The sequence below is a fragment of the Bos grunniens genome, chromosome 5 (assembly GCF_055505025.1).
Source record: "Bos grunniens cultivar Pamir isolate PY7600 chromosome 5, Bosgru_T2T1.0, whole genome shotgun sequence".
In the NCBI taxonomy this organism is placed as follows: domain Eukaryota; kingdom Metazoa; phylum Chordata; class Mammalia; order Artiodactyla; family Bovidae; genus Bos; species Bos grunniens.
In genome coordinates, this window is record NC_141169.1 from 75,108,684 (window position 1) to 75,130,223 (window position 21,540).

Here is a 21,540-nt window from a genome sequence, read left to right on the forward strand (position 1 = left end):
TTTCTTAGCTACAAAGTAGGGATAATAAAGCCTGAGCTTCCTAGCAGAGCTGTTGTGAAGATCAAAGCTGAACATACTGACACATGGAAGCACACGCTGTAAACTGCAAAATAATTGACTAACATTCCAGTTCCTTAGCTGATTCAACACCTGAAACCCAACCAAGAGTGTGCTCTCATCTCCAATGTGAATGGCAATGCTTCATGCCCACAGGTCAAGTGTGGGCAATGCACCAAGCCATAATCCCAAACTTTATCACCCCAGTTAAGGGGTGTTCAGTTGCTTAGTCATGTCCAATTCTCTGCGACCCCAGGGACTGTAGCCTGCCAGGCTGCTATGGCCATGGGCTTCTCCAGACAATACTGGAGTGGGCTGCCATGCCCTCCTCCAGGGACCGGTTAAGGGGATACTCTCTGTATTTCTTCAATCATAGCTAGGATGACCATACATCCCATTCATCAAGATCTGCCTCAGACTATTTCAACACTAGCATCCCTTTACTCTCTCAAAACTGCCCCAACTTGAATGATAAACTATATACAGTCACCCTAATTACAGCAGATATACGTTGTAGCACCAAGAGGTGACAGGCAAGGTCTAGGTTTAGGACTACCACTGTAGTTCCTGCTGCTCCTGCTGCTAAAATCACTTCAGTCGTATCCAACTCTGTGCAACCCCATAGATGGCAGCCCACCAGGCTCCCGAGTCCCCGGGATTCTCCAGGCAAGAACACTGGAGTGGGTTGCCATTTCCTTCTCCAATGCATGAAAGTGAAGTCGCTCAATCGTGTCCGACTCTTCATGACTCCATGGACTGCAGCCCACCAGGCTCCTCCATCCATTGGATTTTCCAGGCAAGTGCACTGGAGTGGGGTGCCATTGCCATCCCCGACTGTAGTTCCTAGTTCCTAAGGGCCTCTGAAAACCATTCCAAAAAAATAAAAACATTAGCGGAAACAATTAGTTTCTATGCAGAACCAAGGCCCCTTCTAATCAGTCTGCTGTTCCCAGGTCCCTTCTGAATAAAATCTCTGGTGCTAATGCACACAAATATTCTCTCATTCAGAGAACATTACAAACCCACAAAGTATTCCAGCCTTAATCAACACTTAGGAACTCTATCATAAGCACGTGCATATACACATAAATCACAGAGCTAGGAATCTAAACCATAACACTGTGTCATCAACCTAAAATTCTGCGTGGCGTGAGATAAAACATTCAGCCTTTCTGAGCAGGTTTTCACTTCTGCTAATCTGGAACATGTCTGTCGCCTCCACTTCCATGGAGGGACCACATCAGCAAGCACTGTGATGTGCTCGGAGTGCTTTGTAAAAGCAATGGAGTGCCATCCTTGAAAGCCTGTTAACTGACTGGGAAAGAACGCTGAGCTGAAATTGCATAAAAAAGCAAAACCTCTATGAGGTGACAGGTGGATTTTTCTCCCCTCCTTTCCTTCTCACATTTTTGATTCCATGTGTTATCAGGGGTGTGTGTAACAGGGTGAAAAGGGTCAACGTAACGGTGAAATGCTGGCCCACTTAGTGCTAAGGAACTTTGTTGTTATAATTCTTAACCACGGTCATGGACTCAAAGATTTATAGTTCAGTGTTAAGGGATCTATGAAGCCCCCAAATGATAAATAAATAAAGTCAGTGAGCAGAAATACTGCACATGACCACATTTTTCTTTGTTAAGTCAATAATGGCCAGTATAGAGGAAAGGACACTCAAAAACAGAGGACACATTTCAGTGCTAGTTCAGCTACAAACTTGTATTGTTACTGTGGATAAGTCACTTTAATCTCTGTGTGCCTGTTTCCTTATCTTTCCAAAGGAAATACTTGCCTTATCCATTCAAGAGGTGGTGGTGAGGATAAGAGGAGAAAATACTGATGAAAGCCCCACTCTGCAAGAGTCAAAAGATTGTCATTTTTATCTCTTTTAAAATCACCATTAGATGCTGAGAGGAATTCTGTCTGGAGATGGTTCCTATTTACTTAGAAAGGAAATGCAAAAAAATAAGGAAAAACAAATAAAGATTCACTAATTAAAGTTCACCTTCACCTCCACTCTCTGGTCTCTGGATGTGCTGAGCCAAAGCACTCTGGCGAGGTGTAAAGACCACAAGTTCAGTTTCTGCCCAGCTCAGGCTGCTCAGTGACCAGTGTTTCACACTGATAAATGCCTCCCAAATCTCACAGCACAAAGTGAGAGTTCACAAGGTTAGGCGCATTAATTAGCAGGATTCATTTGGATTCTGTATTCATCAAATGCAACAAGCAGCCATTCAATATTTGCCTGTTTGCACTACACTAAGGTCTCTAATTCAAAGATCCAGACAGAAAAACAAAATAAAACCCAAGAAATTAAACTAAAATAAACCGGCACCATCAGAATGTGCCTCAAAGTAAATTAAGCAGCCTTAAACCACAGCAAAAGGGTCTGCATAGGCCCACAGCAGACAGTATGCGTAATAAACATGCAGGCTACAGAAGCGGGTCCCGCTGCAAAATAAAGGAAAAGTAAAGTGGTTCTAAGCAGAGACTACTTTTTGTGCTTTAACAAATTCCTCTTAATTCCTTCTGCTTAATTCCTTATTGATCTGTAATCCCCACAGGAAGACACATTATGTGGAACCTTTTCAGATTCTTTTAAACTTTGTGAGTCTGTTCCCCACACTTCAATTAGTTTTACCTTCCTATATCTAAAATAAGCCTATATCCAAAATAAGCAACATTTTATAAGCAAATATTTGAGTTAGTATACAAAAGTAGATTCAGAGACTGACCACGATTCCTTATGTTTTCAAGGTCCTAGGTGGAAAGTACAGGGTGAAATAGAAAATGTCACTCATTTCAAAGCAGCCCAGAGGATTGTAGTTTTTTATTTTGGCTGCAAAAATCACCTGGAGGAATTTCTAAATACCTGAATGGTTAAGCCCAATCTTAGCCCCACTCAATCAGAATCTCTGGGACCTAGATCTCCAAGCAATGGTACTTTTTCCGTTATATGGCCAGGATACAGAACTGCTATCAAAGGACATGAATTTCACAGCTTACAGAAGCTCTACGGCAAATCTAAACCAGAAAGAAAACAGGAAGACCTTCTACATCATCTTTAAGTCTGGGGTAAATGACCATCTCTTTCACCAAAAGCTCCCATAGGAACGACCTTCAGTGCCAATAGAGATCCCACTGGGAGATGAACACAGAGAGGAACAGCACTTTCTCTTCCCGCCTTTTCGCCATACCCTACCTGGACCAGTCTGATGCCAACTCAACACCAGAAACGCAAGAACTGAGCCAATACTTCCAAATCTGGAAGGCACGCAAATAGTGAATGTTGATTATGGCGCCATCCTGGTGTTTAAGCTCAGCTTCAGGGGTTTTGATGAAATTTAATTAAGCTCTAGGAAGGGGAACTAGGTCAACCCCTTGGTCTAGCATTCTGATAATGCACATCCCTTAATGAGCATTACTGGACAAGTCTAATAATAGTGACTTTTCTGGACAACCCTAACACAAGAGAAGACTCTACACATCGACACCACCAGATGGTCGACACCGAAATCACATTGATTACATTCTTTGCAGCCAAAGATGAAGAAGTTCTATATAGTCAGCAAAAACAAGACCGGGAACAGACTGTGGCTCAGATCATGAGCTCCTTACTGCCAAATAAGATTGAAAATTCAGACTGAAATTGAAGAATGTGGAGAAAACCATTAGACCTTCAGGTATGACCTAAATCAAATCCCTTATGACTATACAGCGGAAGGGAGAAATAGATTTGAGGGACTAGATCTGATAGACAGAGTGCCTGATGAACTATGGATGGAGGTTCGTGACACAGTACAGGAGTCAGGAATCAAGACCATCCCCAAGAAAAAGAAATGCAAAAAAGGAAAATGGCTGTCTGAGAAGGCCTTACAAATAGGTGAAAAGAAGGAAAGTGAAAAGCAAAGGAGAAAGGAAAGCTATACCCATTTGAACGCGGAGTTCCAAAGAACAGCAAGGAGATAAGAAAGCCTTTATCAGTGATCAATGCAAAGAAATAGAGGAAAACAACAGAATGGGAAAGACTAGAGATCTCTTCAAGAAAATTAGAGATATCAAGGGAACATTTCAGGCAAAGATGGGCTCGATAAAGGACAGAAATGGTATAGACCTAACAGAAGCAGAAGATATTAAGAAGAGATGGCAAGAATACACAGAAGAACTGTACAAAAAAGATCTTCACGACCAAGATAATCACGATGGTGTGATCACTCACCTAGAGCCAGACATCCTGGACTGTGAAGTCCAGTGGGCCTTAGAAAGCATCACTACGAACAAAGCTAGTGGAGTTGATGGAATTCCAGTTGAGCTATTCCAAATCCTGAAAGATGACGTTGTGAAAGTGCTGCACTTAATATGCCAGCAAATTTGGAAAACTCATCAGTGGCCACAGGACTGCAAAAGGTCAGTTTTTATTCCAATCCCAAAGAAAGGCAATGCCAAAGAATGCTCAAACTACCACACAATTGCATTCATCTCACATGCTAGTAAAGTAATGCTCAAAATTCTCCAAGCCAGGCTTCAGCAATACATGAACCGTGAACTTCCAGATGTTCGAGCTGGTTTTAGAAAAGGCAGAGGAACCAGAGATCAAATTGCCAACATCCACTGGATCACTGAAAAAGCAAGTGAGTTCCAGAAAAACATTTCTGCTTTATTGACTATGCCAAAGCCTTTGTGTGGATCACAAGAAACTTAAAATTTCTGAAAGAGATGGGAATACCAGACCACCTGACCTGCCTCTTAAGAAACCTGGATGCAGGTCAGGAAGCAACAGTTAGAACTGGACATGGAACAACAGACTGGTTCCAAATAGGAAAAGAAATATGTCAAGGCTGTATATTGTCACCCTGCTTATTTAACTTATACGCAGAGTACATCATGAGAAACGCTGGGCTGGAAGAAGCACAAGCTGGAATCAAGATTACCAGGAGAACTATCCATAATCTCAGATATGCAGATGACACCACCCTTATGGCAGAAAGTGAAGAAGAACTAAAAAGCCTCTTGATGAAAGTGAAAGTGGAAAGTGAAAAAGTTGGCTTAAAGCTCAACATTCAGAAAACAAAGATCACGGCATCTGGTCCCATCACTTCATGGCAAATAGATGGGGAAACAGTGGAAACAGTGGCTGACTTCATTTTTTGGGGCTCCCAAATCACTGCAGATGGTGACTGCAGCCATGAAATTAAAAGACGCTTACTCCTTGGAAGGAAAGTTATGACCAACCTAGACAGCGTATTAAGAAGCAGAGACATCACTTTATCCACAAAGGTCCATCTAGTCAAGGTTATGGTTTTTCCAGTGGTCATGTGAGAGCTGGACTATAAAGAAGGCTGAGCGCCGAAGAATTGATGCTTTTGAACTGTGGTGTTGGAGAAGACTCTTGAGAGTCCCTTGGACAGCAAGGAGATCCAACCAGTCCATCCTAAAGGAGATCAGTCCTGGGTGTTCATTGGAAGGACTGATGCTGAAGCTGAAACTCCAATACCTTGGCAACCCGATGTGAAGAGCTGACTCACTGGAAAAGACCCTGATGCTGGGAAAGATTGAGGGCAGGAGGAGAAGGGGAAGACAGAGGATGAGATGGTTGGATGGCATCACCGACTTGATGGACATGGGTTTGCGTGGACTCCGGGAGTTGGTGATGACAGGGAGGCCTGGCGTGTTGCGGTTCATGGGTTTGCACAGAGTTGGACACGACTGAGTGACTGAACTGAACTGATAAGGAATAGTGGATAGGCATTCAAAGATATAAATGATGGCTAGAAATACAGAGATATTTCTAGGAGCTACCCTTTTAAATCTGAAGAGTATCAATATCTCCAAACAGCAGGAGGTAAATTCCAGAGGCAAGGTGTCTTATATCATTTCTCTGAGGCAGGCTAACCTGTTCTACCCTAACTCTGTCAGCCTCACCAGATCCGAAAAGCACACAAATAGGGAAGGCGTTCTACACCCTTCCCTAAACCTTTCTGAGGATGTCTTGGCAGGAGACAGTTTCGCTCTAACCCACAAATGGGGCCTGGGCTTTGTCCAATCATCCTCCCTAATCTAACAAAGAAAGGCAGCAGAAACTTCCCTGATTAAAACCATAAGGCTGAATTCCCCCAGGGACAAGAATGGAATTTTCTTGTTGCTGATTACCACAGGGACTCCAAAAATCTGTGAGGCAGGGGCTAAGTGGTTGGGAATAAACAGACAAGTCCAACACAAAATTATGAGACATCAAGAAAACCAGGTTAAAAAAATTATCATGTAGCTTGTAAAAGAAAAAACAAAAGCAATCACAACTGTGCTTGAGTGACTTTCCCCCTATAATATCCACAATTTCAATAATGTGATTACAATACCTTTAAGGTTAAGAAATATGTTTTATATATTGCTAATGTAAATTCATTGCTGAAACTAACCAAATCACTCTCCAAAATAAATAATTCCAGGAAATGCTCTCTATCATGTAGCACTCTTAGATAAAAGACACACACACCACATCTGAGTTATAAACAACTTATACCAACCTGGCTGTCCCGTGTTGGGAATCCATGATAACCTGGGGTCAGAGGCTCGTTCTGAGACAAAGAAAAGAAAAGAAAACCATAAGACAAAAGACAGTGTTAAGAATCATCCAAAATGATCAGACATAAATTCCTGCAGTAGTTCCTAAGGTGTTCCACTGCTCTACTCCACTCTACCTATGAACATCTCTGCGTTCAGCATGCTATGCTATGCTAAGTCACTTCAGTTGTGTCTGACTCTGTGTGACCCCATAGACAGCAGCCCACCAGGCTTCCCCGTCCCTGGGATTCTCCAGGCAAGAACACTGGAGTGGGTTGCCATTTCCTTCTCCAATGCATGAAAGTGAAAAGAGAAAGTGAAGTCGCTCAGTCGTGTCTGACTCTTAGCGACCCCAAGGACTGCAGCCTACCAGGCTCCTCCGTCCATGGGATTTTCCAGGCAAGAGTACTGGAGTGGGGTGCCATTGCCTTCTCCGGAGTTCAGCATGCAGGATAGCAAAAAAAAAAAAAAACAAAACACAAAAACATGAAAAACAGTATTTTCTTAGGAGCACTATCCATAAAGCACTGTGTTCCTCCTCATCCAGCTAAATGTTTGCTTCTTAGAGCCTCTCCAACAGAGCAGTCCAGGGATTTGGGGCAGATCAACTCTTAACTTCACACTATGGGACTCCAGCATGTCTGGCCCCTGAACTCTAAAAGCCAGTAGCACTCCCGAACACTGGACAACGAAAAACCTTCACATATTTCCAAAAGTACCATCATTGGGAAGGGGACAGCATCACCCCTACTAAGAACTGCCTCTTGACCTGGACAAATTTTGTCCCTTCCCTCTATCACTCTGCCTTCCTTCAATTTTGCCCCTGTTCCAGACTTCCTCTACCATCCTACATCCTATGGACTCAAGTGACTCCTAATACGTATATGTGTTAAATTTATTAGGTTATTTGCACAATTTACTTTCCATATTATTTATAATTAAATTCATTTTTTTTTAAAGGTGTATCATACTGAGTAGGTCTTCCCAGGTGGCACCGGTGGTATAGAACTCGCCTGCCAATGCAGGAGACATCAGACACATGGGTTCAGTCCCTCAGCCAGGAAGACCCCTCGAGGAGGGAATGGCGACCCACTCCAGCATTCTTGCCTGGAGAATCCCATGGACAGAGGAGCCTGGCGGACTACAGTCCGTGGGATTGTGCAGAGTTGTACACAAATGAAGTGACTTAGCATGCACACATCCACATCATACTGAGTGTCTCATCTTCACATTAACCATTAAATCAAGATCCTTGAGGCCTAGAATGGTAACCAATAAAAGCTATGCAAACCCTAATTAAGTATAAGGTCATACCATATGAGCACTCACTCATGGCTTACTTGACTCATTCAGTCATTCAGTTTACATACACTGAATATCTTATATTTTGCAAGAACTGTTTAGATGACTGACAGAGTAAGAAAGATGAATAAAACAAGGCCCTTGCCTCCAAGGGAACTTTAGAATGGGAGAAGACACACATGCACATAAAGATGTAAATGAGAAAATAGTGTTTCTGTAGTTTTTTCAAGGTGCTCAATACAGCTACCTCAAAGATATTCATCCTCTTCAATTCATTTGTATTTCCACTCCTACTAGCAGACGGTAAGTTAAGAATTTTCACTGATAGGACCTTCTTTTATGACAAGATAGTGAACCTTCCATCTAATGGTACATCTGCTTTGATTTTATCTACATCTTTGATCATCAAAAGTACACACTCCTTTCAAAAACATGAAAGCGCAAGGTGTCAACTTAAGCTCCCTGCATAGACCCCATGTCTTGTTCATCATGATTTCCCCACAGTCAAGCACAGTGTCTAACACATGCTAGACATTCAAAAGAATGTGTAAATAAATAAACAAGGTTCAATAATCAGAAATTATTAGGAATCGTTGGAGCATAGAAAAAGCAAGAAAATTCCAAAAAAAACCACATCTGCTTCACTAACTATGCTAAAGGCTCTGACTGTGTGGAACACAACAAAGTGTGGAAAATTCTTGTAAGAGATGGGAATACCAGACCACCTTACCTGCCTCCGGAGAAATGTGTATGCAGGTCAGGAAGCAACAGCTACAACCGGACATAGCACAACAAACTGGTTCAAAACTGGGAAAGGAGTATGTCAAGGCTGTAAACTGACACTCTGCTAATTTAACTTATATGCAGAGTACATCATGTGAAATGAAGGGCTGGATGAAGCACAAGCTGGAATCAAGATTGCCAGAAGTATCAATAACCTCAGATATGCAGATGACACCACCCTTAGGGCAGAGAGAGAAGCGGAACTAAAGAGCCTCTTGATGAAGGTGAAAGGGGAGAGTGAAAAAGCTGGCTTAAACCTCAACATTCAAAAAACAAAGATCATGGCATCCGGTCCCATCACTTCATGGCAAATAGAGAGGGAAACAGTGACAGACATTATTTTCTTGGGCTCCAAAATCACTGCAGATAGTGACTGCAGCCACAAAATTAAAAGACGCTTGCTCCTTGGAAGAAAAGCTATGACAAACCTGGACAGCGTATTAAAAAGCAGAGACATTGCTTTGCCCACGAAGGTCTGTATAGTCAAAAGCTATGGTTTTTCCAGTAGCCATGTATGAATGTGAGAGTTGGACCATAAAGAAAGCTAAATGCCAAAGAACTGATGCTTTTGAGCCATGGTGCTGGAGAAGACTCTTGATGGCATCACCAGCTCAATGGAAGAGTTTGAATAAGCTCCGGGAGTTGGTGATGGACAGGGAAGCCTGGCGTGCTACAGTCAATGGGGTCACAAAGAGTCAGACACAACTGAGTGACTGAACTGAACTGGACTTCAAGGAGATCAAACCAGTCAATCCTAAAGGAAATCAATCCTGAATATTCATTAGAAAGACTGATGCTGAAGCTGAAACTCCAATACTTTGGCCACCTGATGCGAAGAGCTGACTCATTAGAAAAGACCCTGATGCTGGGAAAGATTGAAGGCAGGAGGAGAAGGGGATGACAGAGGATGAGATGGTTGGATGGCACCACTGACTCGATGGACATGAGTTTGAGCAAGCTCCAGGAGGTGGTGAAGAACAGGGAACCCTGGCATGCTGCAGTCCATGGGGATCATAAAGAGTTGGACACAACTGAGCGACTGAACAAATTAAGCATTCAGTTGCTGACTCACAGACAATTCAAGTTCTCTTTTTTTTATTCCTAAGTCTCTATTTTGGACATTTATAAATTGTCTTCCCAAAGACAGTACACCAAAGATAATTGCCTTTAAAAATGATAGGTGCCAAAAAAAAAAAACAACTGATAGGTACCAAAACAATCATGAGAAAGAACAAAGTTGAAGGGCTCACATTACAAAGCTACAGTAATCAAAACAGTGTAATACTTTTAGGAACAGACAGACAGACCAACGAGGTACAACTACGAGTCCAGACATAAACCCTTGCAGTTATGATCAACTGAGTTTTAAAAAGTGTGCCAAGAAAAACAATGGAAGAAAGAATAACCTTTTCAACAAATGGCACTGGAACACCTGGATATCTCATGTTGAAGAATAAAGCTGGAACTCTGTCTTATGCCATATACAAAATTAACTCAAGACAGATCATAGACCTGAAATCATACAACACTTAAAAGAAAACAAAGGAAATCTTCCTGACCTTTGATTATGTAATGGTTTCTTCGATATAACTACACAAACACAAGTGACAAAGGAAAAACAGATTAAATGAACTTCATCAAAACTTAAAAGTTCAGTACTTCAAAGGACACCATCACTTCTGGGGATCTAATACACACACAGTGATTACAGTTAACAAGACTGTATGATATACTTGAACTTTGCTAAGAGAATAGGCTGTAAATGTTCTCACCACACAGACACACACAAAGATAATTATGTGACAATGATGCAGGTGTTAGTTACAGCTATGGTATTAATCATTTTGTAATATACAAATGTATCAAACCAACAAGTTGTACACATTAAACTTATACATTGTTAATGCCAATTATGTCTCAATACTGCTGGGGAGGAAAAGATACCATCAAGTTAGACAACATAATGGGAGAAAATATTTGCAAATCCTTTGTCCAACAAGGGACTTATACTCCAGAACATAAAAGAACTCTTAGACAAATAACCCAAATTTTTAAATGGGCAAAAGCTGTGAACAGGAAGTTCTCCAAAGAGGATATACAAATGGCCAATAAGCACATGAAAAGATACTCAACACTGTTGGTCATTAGGAAAATGCACATCAAAACCATAATGAGAAATACACCCACTAGGACAGCTACAGTCAGACAGTCAGACAATAACAGCATCATCAATGATACGGAGAAACTAGAATCTCACATTGCTGTTAGAAGTGCAAAATGGTGCATCACTTTGGAAACAGTTTGGAAATCCCTCAAAATGTTTAAAAAAAAAAAAAAAAAGTGACCATGTGATCCAGCAATTCCACACTAGGTGTGACCAAGAAAACTGAAAACATACATCCATAGAAAGCCTTGTACACAAATGTACATGGCAGAGTTATTTCATAATAGCCAAAAAGCAGAAATAATACAAATGCCCATCAACTCATGAATGGAGAGGCAAAGTGTGGTATATGTATAACTGAGTATTATTTAGAAATAAAAAAGGAATGAAGTATAGGTAAAACAAAGATGAACTTTAAAATCATCATGCTAAGTGAAAAAAATCAGAGACAAAAGCCACAAATTATAATTTCATTTATAGGAGATATTCAGAATGGGCAAATCCATAAAGAAAGAAGATGAGTAGTCTAGGGACTAAAAGGAGTGACTGCTAATGGGTACTGTGTTTTACTTTTGGTGACGAAAATGTCCTGGAATTAGTGATGATGGATTCACAACTCTGATTTTGCTGAAAACCCCAAAACACTAACCACCACTAAAAACACTTTAAAAGGGTGAGATTTATGGCCTGTGAATTACAGGTTAATAAACTTGTTATTTAAAAATACTAATAATAGGCAATGTTGGCTGGCTATTCTCACACCAAGTTTTACAGAGGAGACACCTGTAGCTTTGTTGTTGTTACTTAGTTGCTCAGTCATGTCCAACTCCTTTGTGACCCCATGATTAGGTTCCTCTGTCCATGGGGATTCTCCAGGCAAGAATACTGGAGTGGGTTGCCATTTCCTTCTCCAGGGGATCTTTTCAACCCAGGAATCAAACCCACATCTCGCTTTGGCAAGCAAGTTCTTTAGCACTGAGTCACCTGGAAAGCCCACGTGCAGCTTGGACCAGAACAAAAACAGGGCTCCTTCCAAAATCCCCAAGAGCCTTGTTTGTTCTGGAGTCCGTACATTTACTTCAACACCATTCCCTCCAGATTTTAACAATGCTGATGATAAACACGATGATACTGAGCAATCAATCAGGCATGGTTTTAGGATGATGGGGAGAGAGGGAAGAGAAAGTGGCAAAGAGAAGAAGATAATAAAACACAGATAATAGGTGGGAAAGTCAAACTTTCAAGCCAGGTCTGTTGTACGCCAAAGCCCCTGTTCTTCCCATTTTATCAAATTATCTTTTTTAATAATCATGCCGTATTATTCCTTTACAATAAATTTCAAGACTGTCTGAGAAAGGAATTAGAGGATTAAGAAAGTCATCAAAAACACCCAAAAGCATCATTAACAAAGATTCATCACTCCCAGAGGCTATCCCATATATATACTCTTTGAGTTCAACAATGCACAATACTTTTTATAAGGGAAAAAAAAATCCTCCTACAAGCGAGCACTGTCAAAAACTTTAATAGCAAAGACAGATGTAATAACAGGTGCACAGAGATGTGCCAGAGGAAATGGACTTCCTCCTTCACCTGCTTAGCAAAGCGGTTCTCCTTTCTTCCCCATCTCTCACTCTTAGAACTCTCCAGCCCTCAGGCACGTCCTGCCTCACTGAAGGTGGCCTACACTTAACGACACAGGTTTGCTTTCTTTTTTAGTTTTACTGTATATATACCTGTCCCTTCAAAATGCATGAACTTTGCATGATTTTGAATTTTATAGAAATGAATCCTATTGCATAGCAATTTCCTTCTTTTCTCAATATTCTGAGATTTATCTCCACTTACGCATGTCACTATATTTCACTAATTGACCACTATATGCACTATTTGACCACTGCTTAGTTTTCTATCTTACGACTATGTCACAATTTATTTATCCCTCTTGCTTTCCTGTTAACAGACTTAAATTGTTCCCAGTTATACTCACAAACCACGCTGCCTGTAAACATTCTTTCAGAGCTGAGGTATACACTGGCAAAAATAAAAATATGACAAATTGGCAAGAAGAGTCAATAGACATCTTCACATCTAACAGTAGGAATACATGTATATTAGGACAACTCTTTGGGAAAGCAACTTTATAATAATTATTAAAATATTAAATACTCATACCTTTTTGTAATTTCATATCTCTAATTTATCTAAAGAATCACCTGAACTTGTGCTCAAAGAAGCATGTTGGACCATAACAAAAAGAACAGGGATCCTTCCAAAATCCCCAAGAGCCTTGTTTGTTCTGGAGTCTATACATTTACTACAACACCATTTCCTATAGAATTTAACAATGCAACTGCAAAGGTTTTTTAATTTAGTGCTGTTTCCAACACTGAAAAACTAAAAAGAACCTCAATTATAGGGAAATAGAGTTATCAACTATTCTCTTGTTTCAACATCATCTGTTGAACTCTGCAAGCTTTTTAAAAGGTGAAAAATCTCAATGAACTATCTCAAGTCATACTAAATGACAGCAAAACAGTCGGTGTGCTATTCCTTTAAATCACAATACAAAAGAGGTATCCTATGGGCTTCCCTCATAGCTCAGATGGTGAAGAATCTGCCTGCAATGCAGGAGACCGGGACTCAGTCCCTGGGTCAGGGAGATCCCCTGGAGAAGGGAATGACAGCGAAACAAATCAGTGTGCTATTCCTTTAAATCACAATACAAAAGAGGTATTTCTACATGAATATAAAATCAAAAATACCTGCACAGAGAAAATCTAGAAGGATATACAACAAGTTCTAACAGTGGTTCCCTCTAGGGAGAAGAGTAAGATTTGTGGAAGGTTGACAGGGCATTGTCTATGGGAATTATTTGAATATACAAAATGTAAAATTCATGTATTAAGAACCAAAACAGTCACTATTACCAGTGTTTCATAATGGTTTATACAAACAGGTATTTTGTGCAAAAACACCTTCATATAATCTTATTTAGTCCTCACAATGCAGAAAATGGGTTTCATAACCCTCATTTTACAGAGGACAAAACTGAATTTCAGAATGAGTAAGTGGTTTGCTGAAGGCCAAACAGCCAATGATAGTGGTCGAGCTGCCTTCAGATTCAGGTCTTTTAACTCTGTACCTGGTACTCTATTACCTCATGACAACCTGCACAAACCAGTACTGGTCCTGGGAGAGATTGGTATAATTGTCTAAAAACGTGCAGATAGGAGTTTTTAAATCAGAGTAAAAATAACTGCTGAAATGTATTATTTTTAAAATTTTTTATTTCATACTGGAGTACAGTTGACTAACAATGTTGTGTTAGTTTCAGGTGTATGGCAAAGTGATTGAGTTATATATTAATAACAAATTTAAAGCAGAGATGAAATTACATGGAACAGATAGGACAGAAATCAGATGTGTTTAAACTCCAAAGAGGAAAGGCTTTAGCAGCTGTATTGCCATAAGCAAGAGTTACTGACCCAGTAAGACTGGAAGACTTAGAAAATGATTGCCAAGACATATAAGCTGCCTCCCCCTCCCCCCAAAAAAGAATATGTAAGAAATAAAATACTAACCTTAAGAATCTTACTACAGGTCAACAATTAAACCTGTTTAGAAGCTTCTGATTAATTAATGTATGTAACTAACAAATAAAGTAATTGTGATGGATCGTGCATGTACAATGGACACTGAAAGAAGTGAAGAAAAATATTACCTGATTTTTATATTCTTCACTGGCTGCTTAGAAGCTCCCACTGCATCTATGTTTGAAGAAGCCACTTAAGCAGAAGCATCCTTCATTTATTCAGTAAAAGTGTATTTAACAACTGCTTTATGACAAGTACGGTGCTGGTATCCCTGCCCTTGAGGAGCTCTAAGTCATAATAACAACAAGATAATGTGATTGATAACACAACTAACATCTATAAAAAGAACTACAGGACTCCATAAGATTTTTTGGAAACGTGTGTATTGGAGTTGGGGTTGGGCGATGAGTGGGTAATAGCCTCTAATCTCGTACAGGAGGACAGGATCTCCACACTGTCAAGGACCAAGGAATGCTGAAAAGACACAGTGGATTTTAAAACCACTCCTCTAAATGCATTCTGAAAATCATCAACATCATTTCTAAATGATTAGATACATACAAAGGGCCAGTAATATATTTGCACATTCCAAGTTAAAATCACCTAGAATACTGCACCTAGGAGGTACAATAGACCAGCTGACTTAAGCATGTTTTTAAGAGAGGCACTAAAAGGACTTAGTGACACTGAAGATCAAGAAAGTCCTGCTTTCAGTACAGAAATACAGTAGTGATATAACATACTAGCTATGAATCCTAAGCAACGACCAATAAAACTCTGAGGAGTCTAAGGAAGACACAACTCTGCCAGCCTCCCCTGGTTTCACCCACTTAACAGGCCATGTGTTCAGCATCCAGAGATTTATCACAAGAGTATTTTTTTTACTGGCTTCTATCAGTGATGAAGGTTGTCTAGGAACAGGAGCACAAAACTGAAAATGTACAAGAAAGCTACATTAAGCAATCAGGAAAAAAAAAATTTAACCCACCTTACTGTCTTTCTTTTGTGTCTAACAAAGTCAAACCCACTTCACAAGATGGAAGAAGAAGAAAAATACTAAGACTGGAACAAAGTAAGTTCTTGCCATCAGGCAATTTGGGAAGAGGAAAGGAAAATGAAGCAAAGGGAAGTAAGAATGAAGCTCTCCTCTAACAAACAAGCCTGGTCAATGGTACCAAGTTTTTCATTGACTTACTTACTCTCAGTTGAAGATTAATTTCATATTACCTTACATACATTTAACAATGGAAGGAAAATTTGACTTAGACCATATTGGCTAGGGAAGAAGAGCAAATCAAGTTTCGCAGGGTATTTCAATACCTTTGTTTTACAGCCCAAGTTACTTGAAGTAGCCTATTTTTGAATGGGGACACGGAAGGAACACCACAGGAACTGAAGAGGCAGCTAAGTTCCACATGTCATTACGTAAAAAAACCAACCCTAGCAACAAGTACTTCTGAGTCAGGAAGAGACTGCTTAACAACCACAGATCATTATTCTGTGTCCAAACCATACAAGGCTCAAGGTACCCAAAGATAAGAGGACTTATAAGGGATATGAACCTGGTAGTATCTAATAACACAGTTCCAACAGAAAGTGCAATGGGTAACTGGCAAACTAAACTTTCACACTACTGTATGCTGTGCTGTGCTGAGTCGCTCAGTCATGTCTGACTCTTTGCAACCCCATTGGACTGTAGCTGCCAGACTCCTCTGCCTATGGTGATTCTCCAGGCAAGAATACTGGAGTGTGTTGCCATTTCCTTCTCCAGGGGATCTTCCCAACCTAGGGATCGAATCCAGGTCTCCCGCACTGCAGGAGGATTCTTTACCGTCTGAGCCACCAGGGAAGCCCATAATAAACCAAAACAGAGTAATTCATTCCACCTCCCCAGCAAGAAAACTGACAGCCAATACCACTTTGTTACATTCACCAGTTCCACCCCAAATATCCCATTTTTTTTAAAAGACCAGTTCATTCTGGGGGTGCTTTATCTCAGCCCTAGGGCTGGTTGCTATTATAATTTTATAATATTAATTTAAATATTAACTTAATATTAAAATTAATTTTATATTAATGATATATTATCATCTATCAATCACATTATTACAGTATATCTGTTACATCTGTTATTCCTTAGAGTTCACTCTACCCCTTACAAGCCAATCCCTTATTACTTTGATCTGCTGTTACAGTAAATAATTCTTTATGTTAAATTCCTTGTTTAAATTACTTACAGGCTGTTTGTCCTCATTGGACCCAGACTGGTACAGATGAGCTGAAACAAAATGCTAATAGCCACTGATTTCACACAGGACAGACATTATGTTTCATATTTTCTATACATTATCACTCTGTATTTTCACCAAAACTCTATAATATATCTCTCAACAGTAAGAAAACAGGCTTAGAAAAGGAAGCAATTTGTTTATGATAATGCAAATCCAGGTTGGTCTGATACTCCAGTCCCTGCTGGTTCCCTACTATAACATTTATTTTTCTTCACAGAACCTAGCAACACTTCTTAAAGAACTAAACATCTATGTCCTGGAGAAGAATTAACAAAGCAGTTCTGGCTGCTATACTTAGAAAGGGCAGCTTCCAAGGTTGGCTTTGACTGGTGCCTGGGAACTTAGATTTCAGGAGGGTTCTATTCCCAGAACCAGTTAAGAGTGGCTTACTGTGCCTAAATTGTGCAAACCATATGGTTGATGCCGAACACTGCTTTCCTTCTGGGAGTTGAGAATCTGAGCACATGCTAGGCAGAGGGTGCCTAAGTGTACAACCCTTCCCAGTCATGCCCCAGAAAGAAAAATTCCCCCACTAAGGCAAGGAGATCCAACCAGTCCATTCTGAAGGAGATCAGCCCTGGGATTTCTTTGGAAGGAATGATGCTAAAGCTGAAATTCCAATACTTTGGCCACCTCATGCAAAGAGTTGACTCACTGGAAAAGACTCTGACGCTGGGAGGGATTGGGGGCAGAAGGAGAAGGGGACGACAGAGGATGAGATGGCTGGATGGCATCACTGACTCGATGGACGTAGGTCTGAGTGAACTCTGGGAGTTGGTGATAGGGAGGCGTGGCGTGCTGCGATTCATGGGGTCACAAAGAGACAGACATGACTGAGCGACTGAATTGAACTGGACTGAACTGAACTGAAGGCTCTAATGAGCTTCCCCAGTAGACTACATTGCCACCACTGGCTGAAGCAGAGAAGCACACCCGTGTGACTCCACTGCGAGGAAAGCTGAACGGAGCCTGATTTCTTCTGCACTTTACCACCATGCACTTTTAAGGGAAAAAGTGATTTTACTTTGTATCCTCTCACTGCTATAAATCATGGCCATGAGTATGTCTAGACACTGAATTCTGTAAATCCTAGCAAATCACTGGAGCTGGGGTAGTCTTGGGGACCTCCTAATACAGCCTGTGACATGCCAACTATTTTAGTAAATGCAGAGGACACAAAGATGAATGGGGCCTTTGCCCTCAAGGAATTTTACAGTCTATTTAAATTTCCCTTCTTTCACTTCTCTGATCTTCACTTCTTAGTCTGTTCACCACTTAAAATAGATTAGATACATTTCCTTGAGCTAAATCTCATTTTTGGTACTGAAATGATGCTAAATATTTAATAAGTCCATCAGGCAAAATCTGAGATACAAAGCTCTAATAAACTCAAAGGCCACACATATTTTCTTTTCACTTTCCCCATCATATTGTGTTCCTCATTAAAAATAAATTGACAAACCCTTGTACACTGCTGGTAGGAATATAAAATGGTGCAGTTGCTACAGAAAATTGTTTGGCAGTTCCTCAAAAAGTTAAACATAGAACTACCACGTGGCCCAGCAATTCCACTCTTAGGTATATTCCCCAAAGAACTAAAAACAAGTACTCATGCAAGCACTTGTACACACGATGCAAAAGAGCTGAAAGGTAGAAATAACATAAATATCCATCAATGAACAAATGAATTATTGTGTATACATACAAAAGAATATTATTTGTCTATAAAAAGGAATAAAGTGCTGAAATATGCTATAACATGAATGAACCTTGAAAATATGATGATATATGAAAGAAGCCAGACACAAAAGGTCATGTATTATGCAATTCCATTTATATGAAATATCAAGAATAAGCAAATTTCTAGAGGCAGAAAGCAGATTGGTGGTTTTCAGAGACTAGAAGGAAGGGGAAAGTGACCGCTTAACAGGTGTGGGGTTGTTTTGGGGGTGATAAAAATGCTTGGAACTAGAAGGGGTGGTGGCTGCACCACATGTGAATGTACCAAAGAAAACCAAACCATTCACTTTTAAAAGGTTAATTTACATGTTATATGAATCTCATGTCAAAAACAATTTTTACAAAGCAATACAGTATACAATATGGCAATAATGATGTTATTTGACTGGGTACTTGTAGCTTGGAAAAAAAATCAACAGTGACTACCATAGACATAGATTCAAAACAGTGCTGTATCTCCATATACACCCTAGAAAACTATCTGAAAACTCAAGGTGGTTCTAAGATATAATAGAGTATGTATAACTGATGCAGTAGAGTATGTATAAATTTTCCTCCAAAACCCATAGAAAATAAAATTATAACATTACTATACATTATAGTTATTATAACTATATTATTATAACTATGAAACATTATTATATAATATTGTATATTACTTTGAATAGCATGCATGCATAAATAAAATCAATATTTTAAAGACATTTGCCTATTTCATCAACATCCCTAAAAATTTATTATTTTGGTAGGCTGGTCTTTTCAATGGAAAAACCATTTAAAGCCTTATATTCAGGGTTTCCTCATATTCAGGCATTTACAGCACATATACATAACCTTTTTTTCTCTTAGGTCTAGAAGGATGTATCCCAAAATGTTTAGTGATCCTGGTGTTGAGGTGGGTTTATAGAGTGGTATATATATTTTTTCTTTTCCCTATCTGTATTTTCTAATTTTTCAACAATGAATACATATATTTTCACTCACAACCATAAAAAATAGGCCCTTTTATTTGAACCAATAGGTTCACTGATGGTGTCTCAGATGGTGAAGAATCTACCTGCAATGCAGGAGATCCAGGTTTGATCCCTGGGGAGGGGAAGATCCCCTGGAGAAAGAAATGGCAACCCACTCTAGTATTCTTGCCTGGAGAATACCATGGACAGAGAAGCCTGGTGGGGTACAGTCCATGGGGTTACAAAGAGTCAGACATGACTGAGCAGCTAACACTTTGAAGGATTCTGTAAAAATTAAATGAGATAATACACATAAAGCCTTTAACACAGTACTCAGAATGTTATAAGTATGCAGCAAACATTAGATAAAATGGATATTATTAGGTTTCTGTTTTTGAAAATATTCCTCAGGAAACATCTTTCATTACCTACAGCAAAAGCATTTACCTGAATCCAGGCCTGGGTCACCTGAGTCAAGCCTAAATAACTAACAGTTTCTCAGCTGGTCCAGCAGCCTTCATCCACCGCTTCCCAGTTTTCTCACCAGGGCCAGGGTTAATTCAACAACCACCACTCACAGCACGCCCATGCTAATGGCTCTCCACTGCTTACATGATCAAGTTCCAAACACTCTAAAATCTGGCCTCACCTGTTCATTTCTTTTTTCTCCCTATTTATTTATTCCCTCAACAAACGTTTACTGAGGGACATTCATGTGTCTGGTACTATGGTAGAAACAGAAAGACAAATAAGTTACTGATTCTTTTCTCAAGGAACTCGCAGTCTAGTGAGAGAGACAGGCATATAAACAAGCACAACAGGAATCATGCAATAAAATGTAAATATTAGGCCCAGAGGGAACAAGTGTACAGGTTGACAATGGAGTGAGAAAAGCATGAAGAAATCACAAAGAAGGGACATCACAGGAGGCAAGATCTGGATGGGTTTGAAGATCTAAACTTTACTCAAATGACTTCATACCTAAGGGTGTTCTCCCACATCAACTCAACTCAAGCAAAATCGAGCAAAGTCTTCCTTGCCTTCACAATGCAATTCCTATCTGGCTCAATATACTTTCAAACTGAGTCAAGACCCATTCATGATTGATTTAAGAGATCTCAATCATTATTATAAAATCGAAGGTAAAGCAACAGTTCTCAAACTTTTTGGTCTTTGAATCTCCATTCTTAAAAATTACTAGAGATCCCAGAGAACTTTTGTTTATGGGAGTTAATAAAGATTAGTATTTGCCTATTAGAAACTAAAACTACAGTTTTAAAACTATTTGCTAATTCATTTTAAAACATCAGTAATAAACCATTATGCTAACATGAAAGCTTTTTACAAAAATTAACTGTATTTTGATACAGCCACTATGGAGAACAGTATGAAGGTTCCTTAAAAAACTAGGAAAAAAACTAACATATGACCCAATTTAGCTGGTAAAGAATCCATCTGCAATGCGGGAGACCTAGGTTCGATCCCTGGGTTGGGAAGATCCCCTGGAGAATTACATGGACTACAGTCCATGCGGTTGAAAAGAGTCAGACATGACTGAGCGACTTTCACTTCACTTCACTTCATGACCCAACAAACCCACCCCTGGGCATTTAAACCCTAAGGAAACGATAACTGAAAAAGACACATTTGCCCCAATATTACTGCAGCACTATTTACAATAGCTGGGATATGAAAGCAACCTAGATGTCTATCAACAGATGAATGGATAAAGAAGTTGTGGTACATATATACAGTGAAATAGTACTCAGCTATAAAATGGAACACATTTGAGTCAGTTGTAATGAGGTGGATGAACCTAGAGCCTATTATGCAGAGTGAAGTAAGTGAGAAAGAGAGAAACAAATATCATATATTAACACATATATATGGAATCTAGAAAAGATGGTAGCAGCGCAGCAATGGTGACACAGATTTAAAGAACAGACTTGCGGACACAGTTGGGGAAGGAGAGGGTGGGAGAATATATACAATGTATATTGAAATATATACATTACCATATGGAAAATAGATGGCCAGTGCTATGTGACAATCTACGGAGGAGGGAGGGAGGTCCAAGAGGGAGGGGACATATGTAT

The 21,540-nt window shown here is 39.8% G+C and overlaps 1 protein-coding gene across 26 annotated transcripts in view; it reads right to left on the reverse strand.

Annotated features, from left to right (window-relative positions):
• Positions 1 to 21,540, reverse strand: part of RBFOX2 (RNA binding fox-1 homolog 2) — a 293,258-nt gene that overhangs the window by 195,297 nt on the left and 76,421 nt on the right. For 21 of the 26 annotated variants that reach the window (XM_086401260.1, XM_086401261.1, XM_086401254.1 and 18 more), the window contains exon 2: positions 6,579 to 6,629. The exons of the other annotated variants lie outside the window; for them this stretch is intronic. In XM_086401260.1, coding sequence (XP_086257386.1) covers positions 6,579 to 6,629 — 51 coding nt within the window. The remainder of the gene's footprint in view (positions 1 to 6,578; positions 6,630 to 21,540) is intronic. 26 annotated transcript variants of the gene reach the window in all.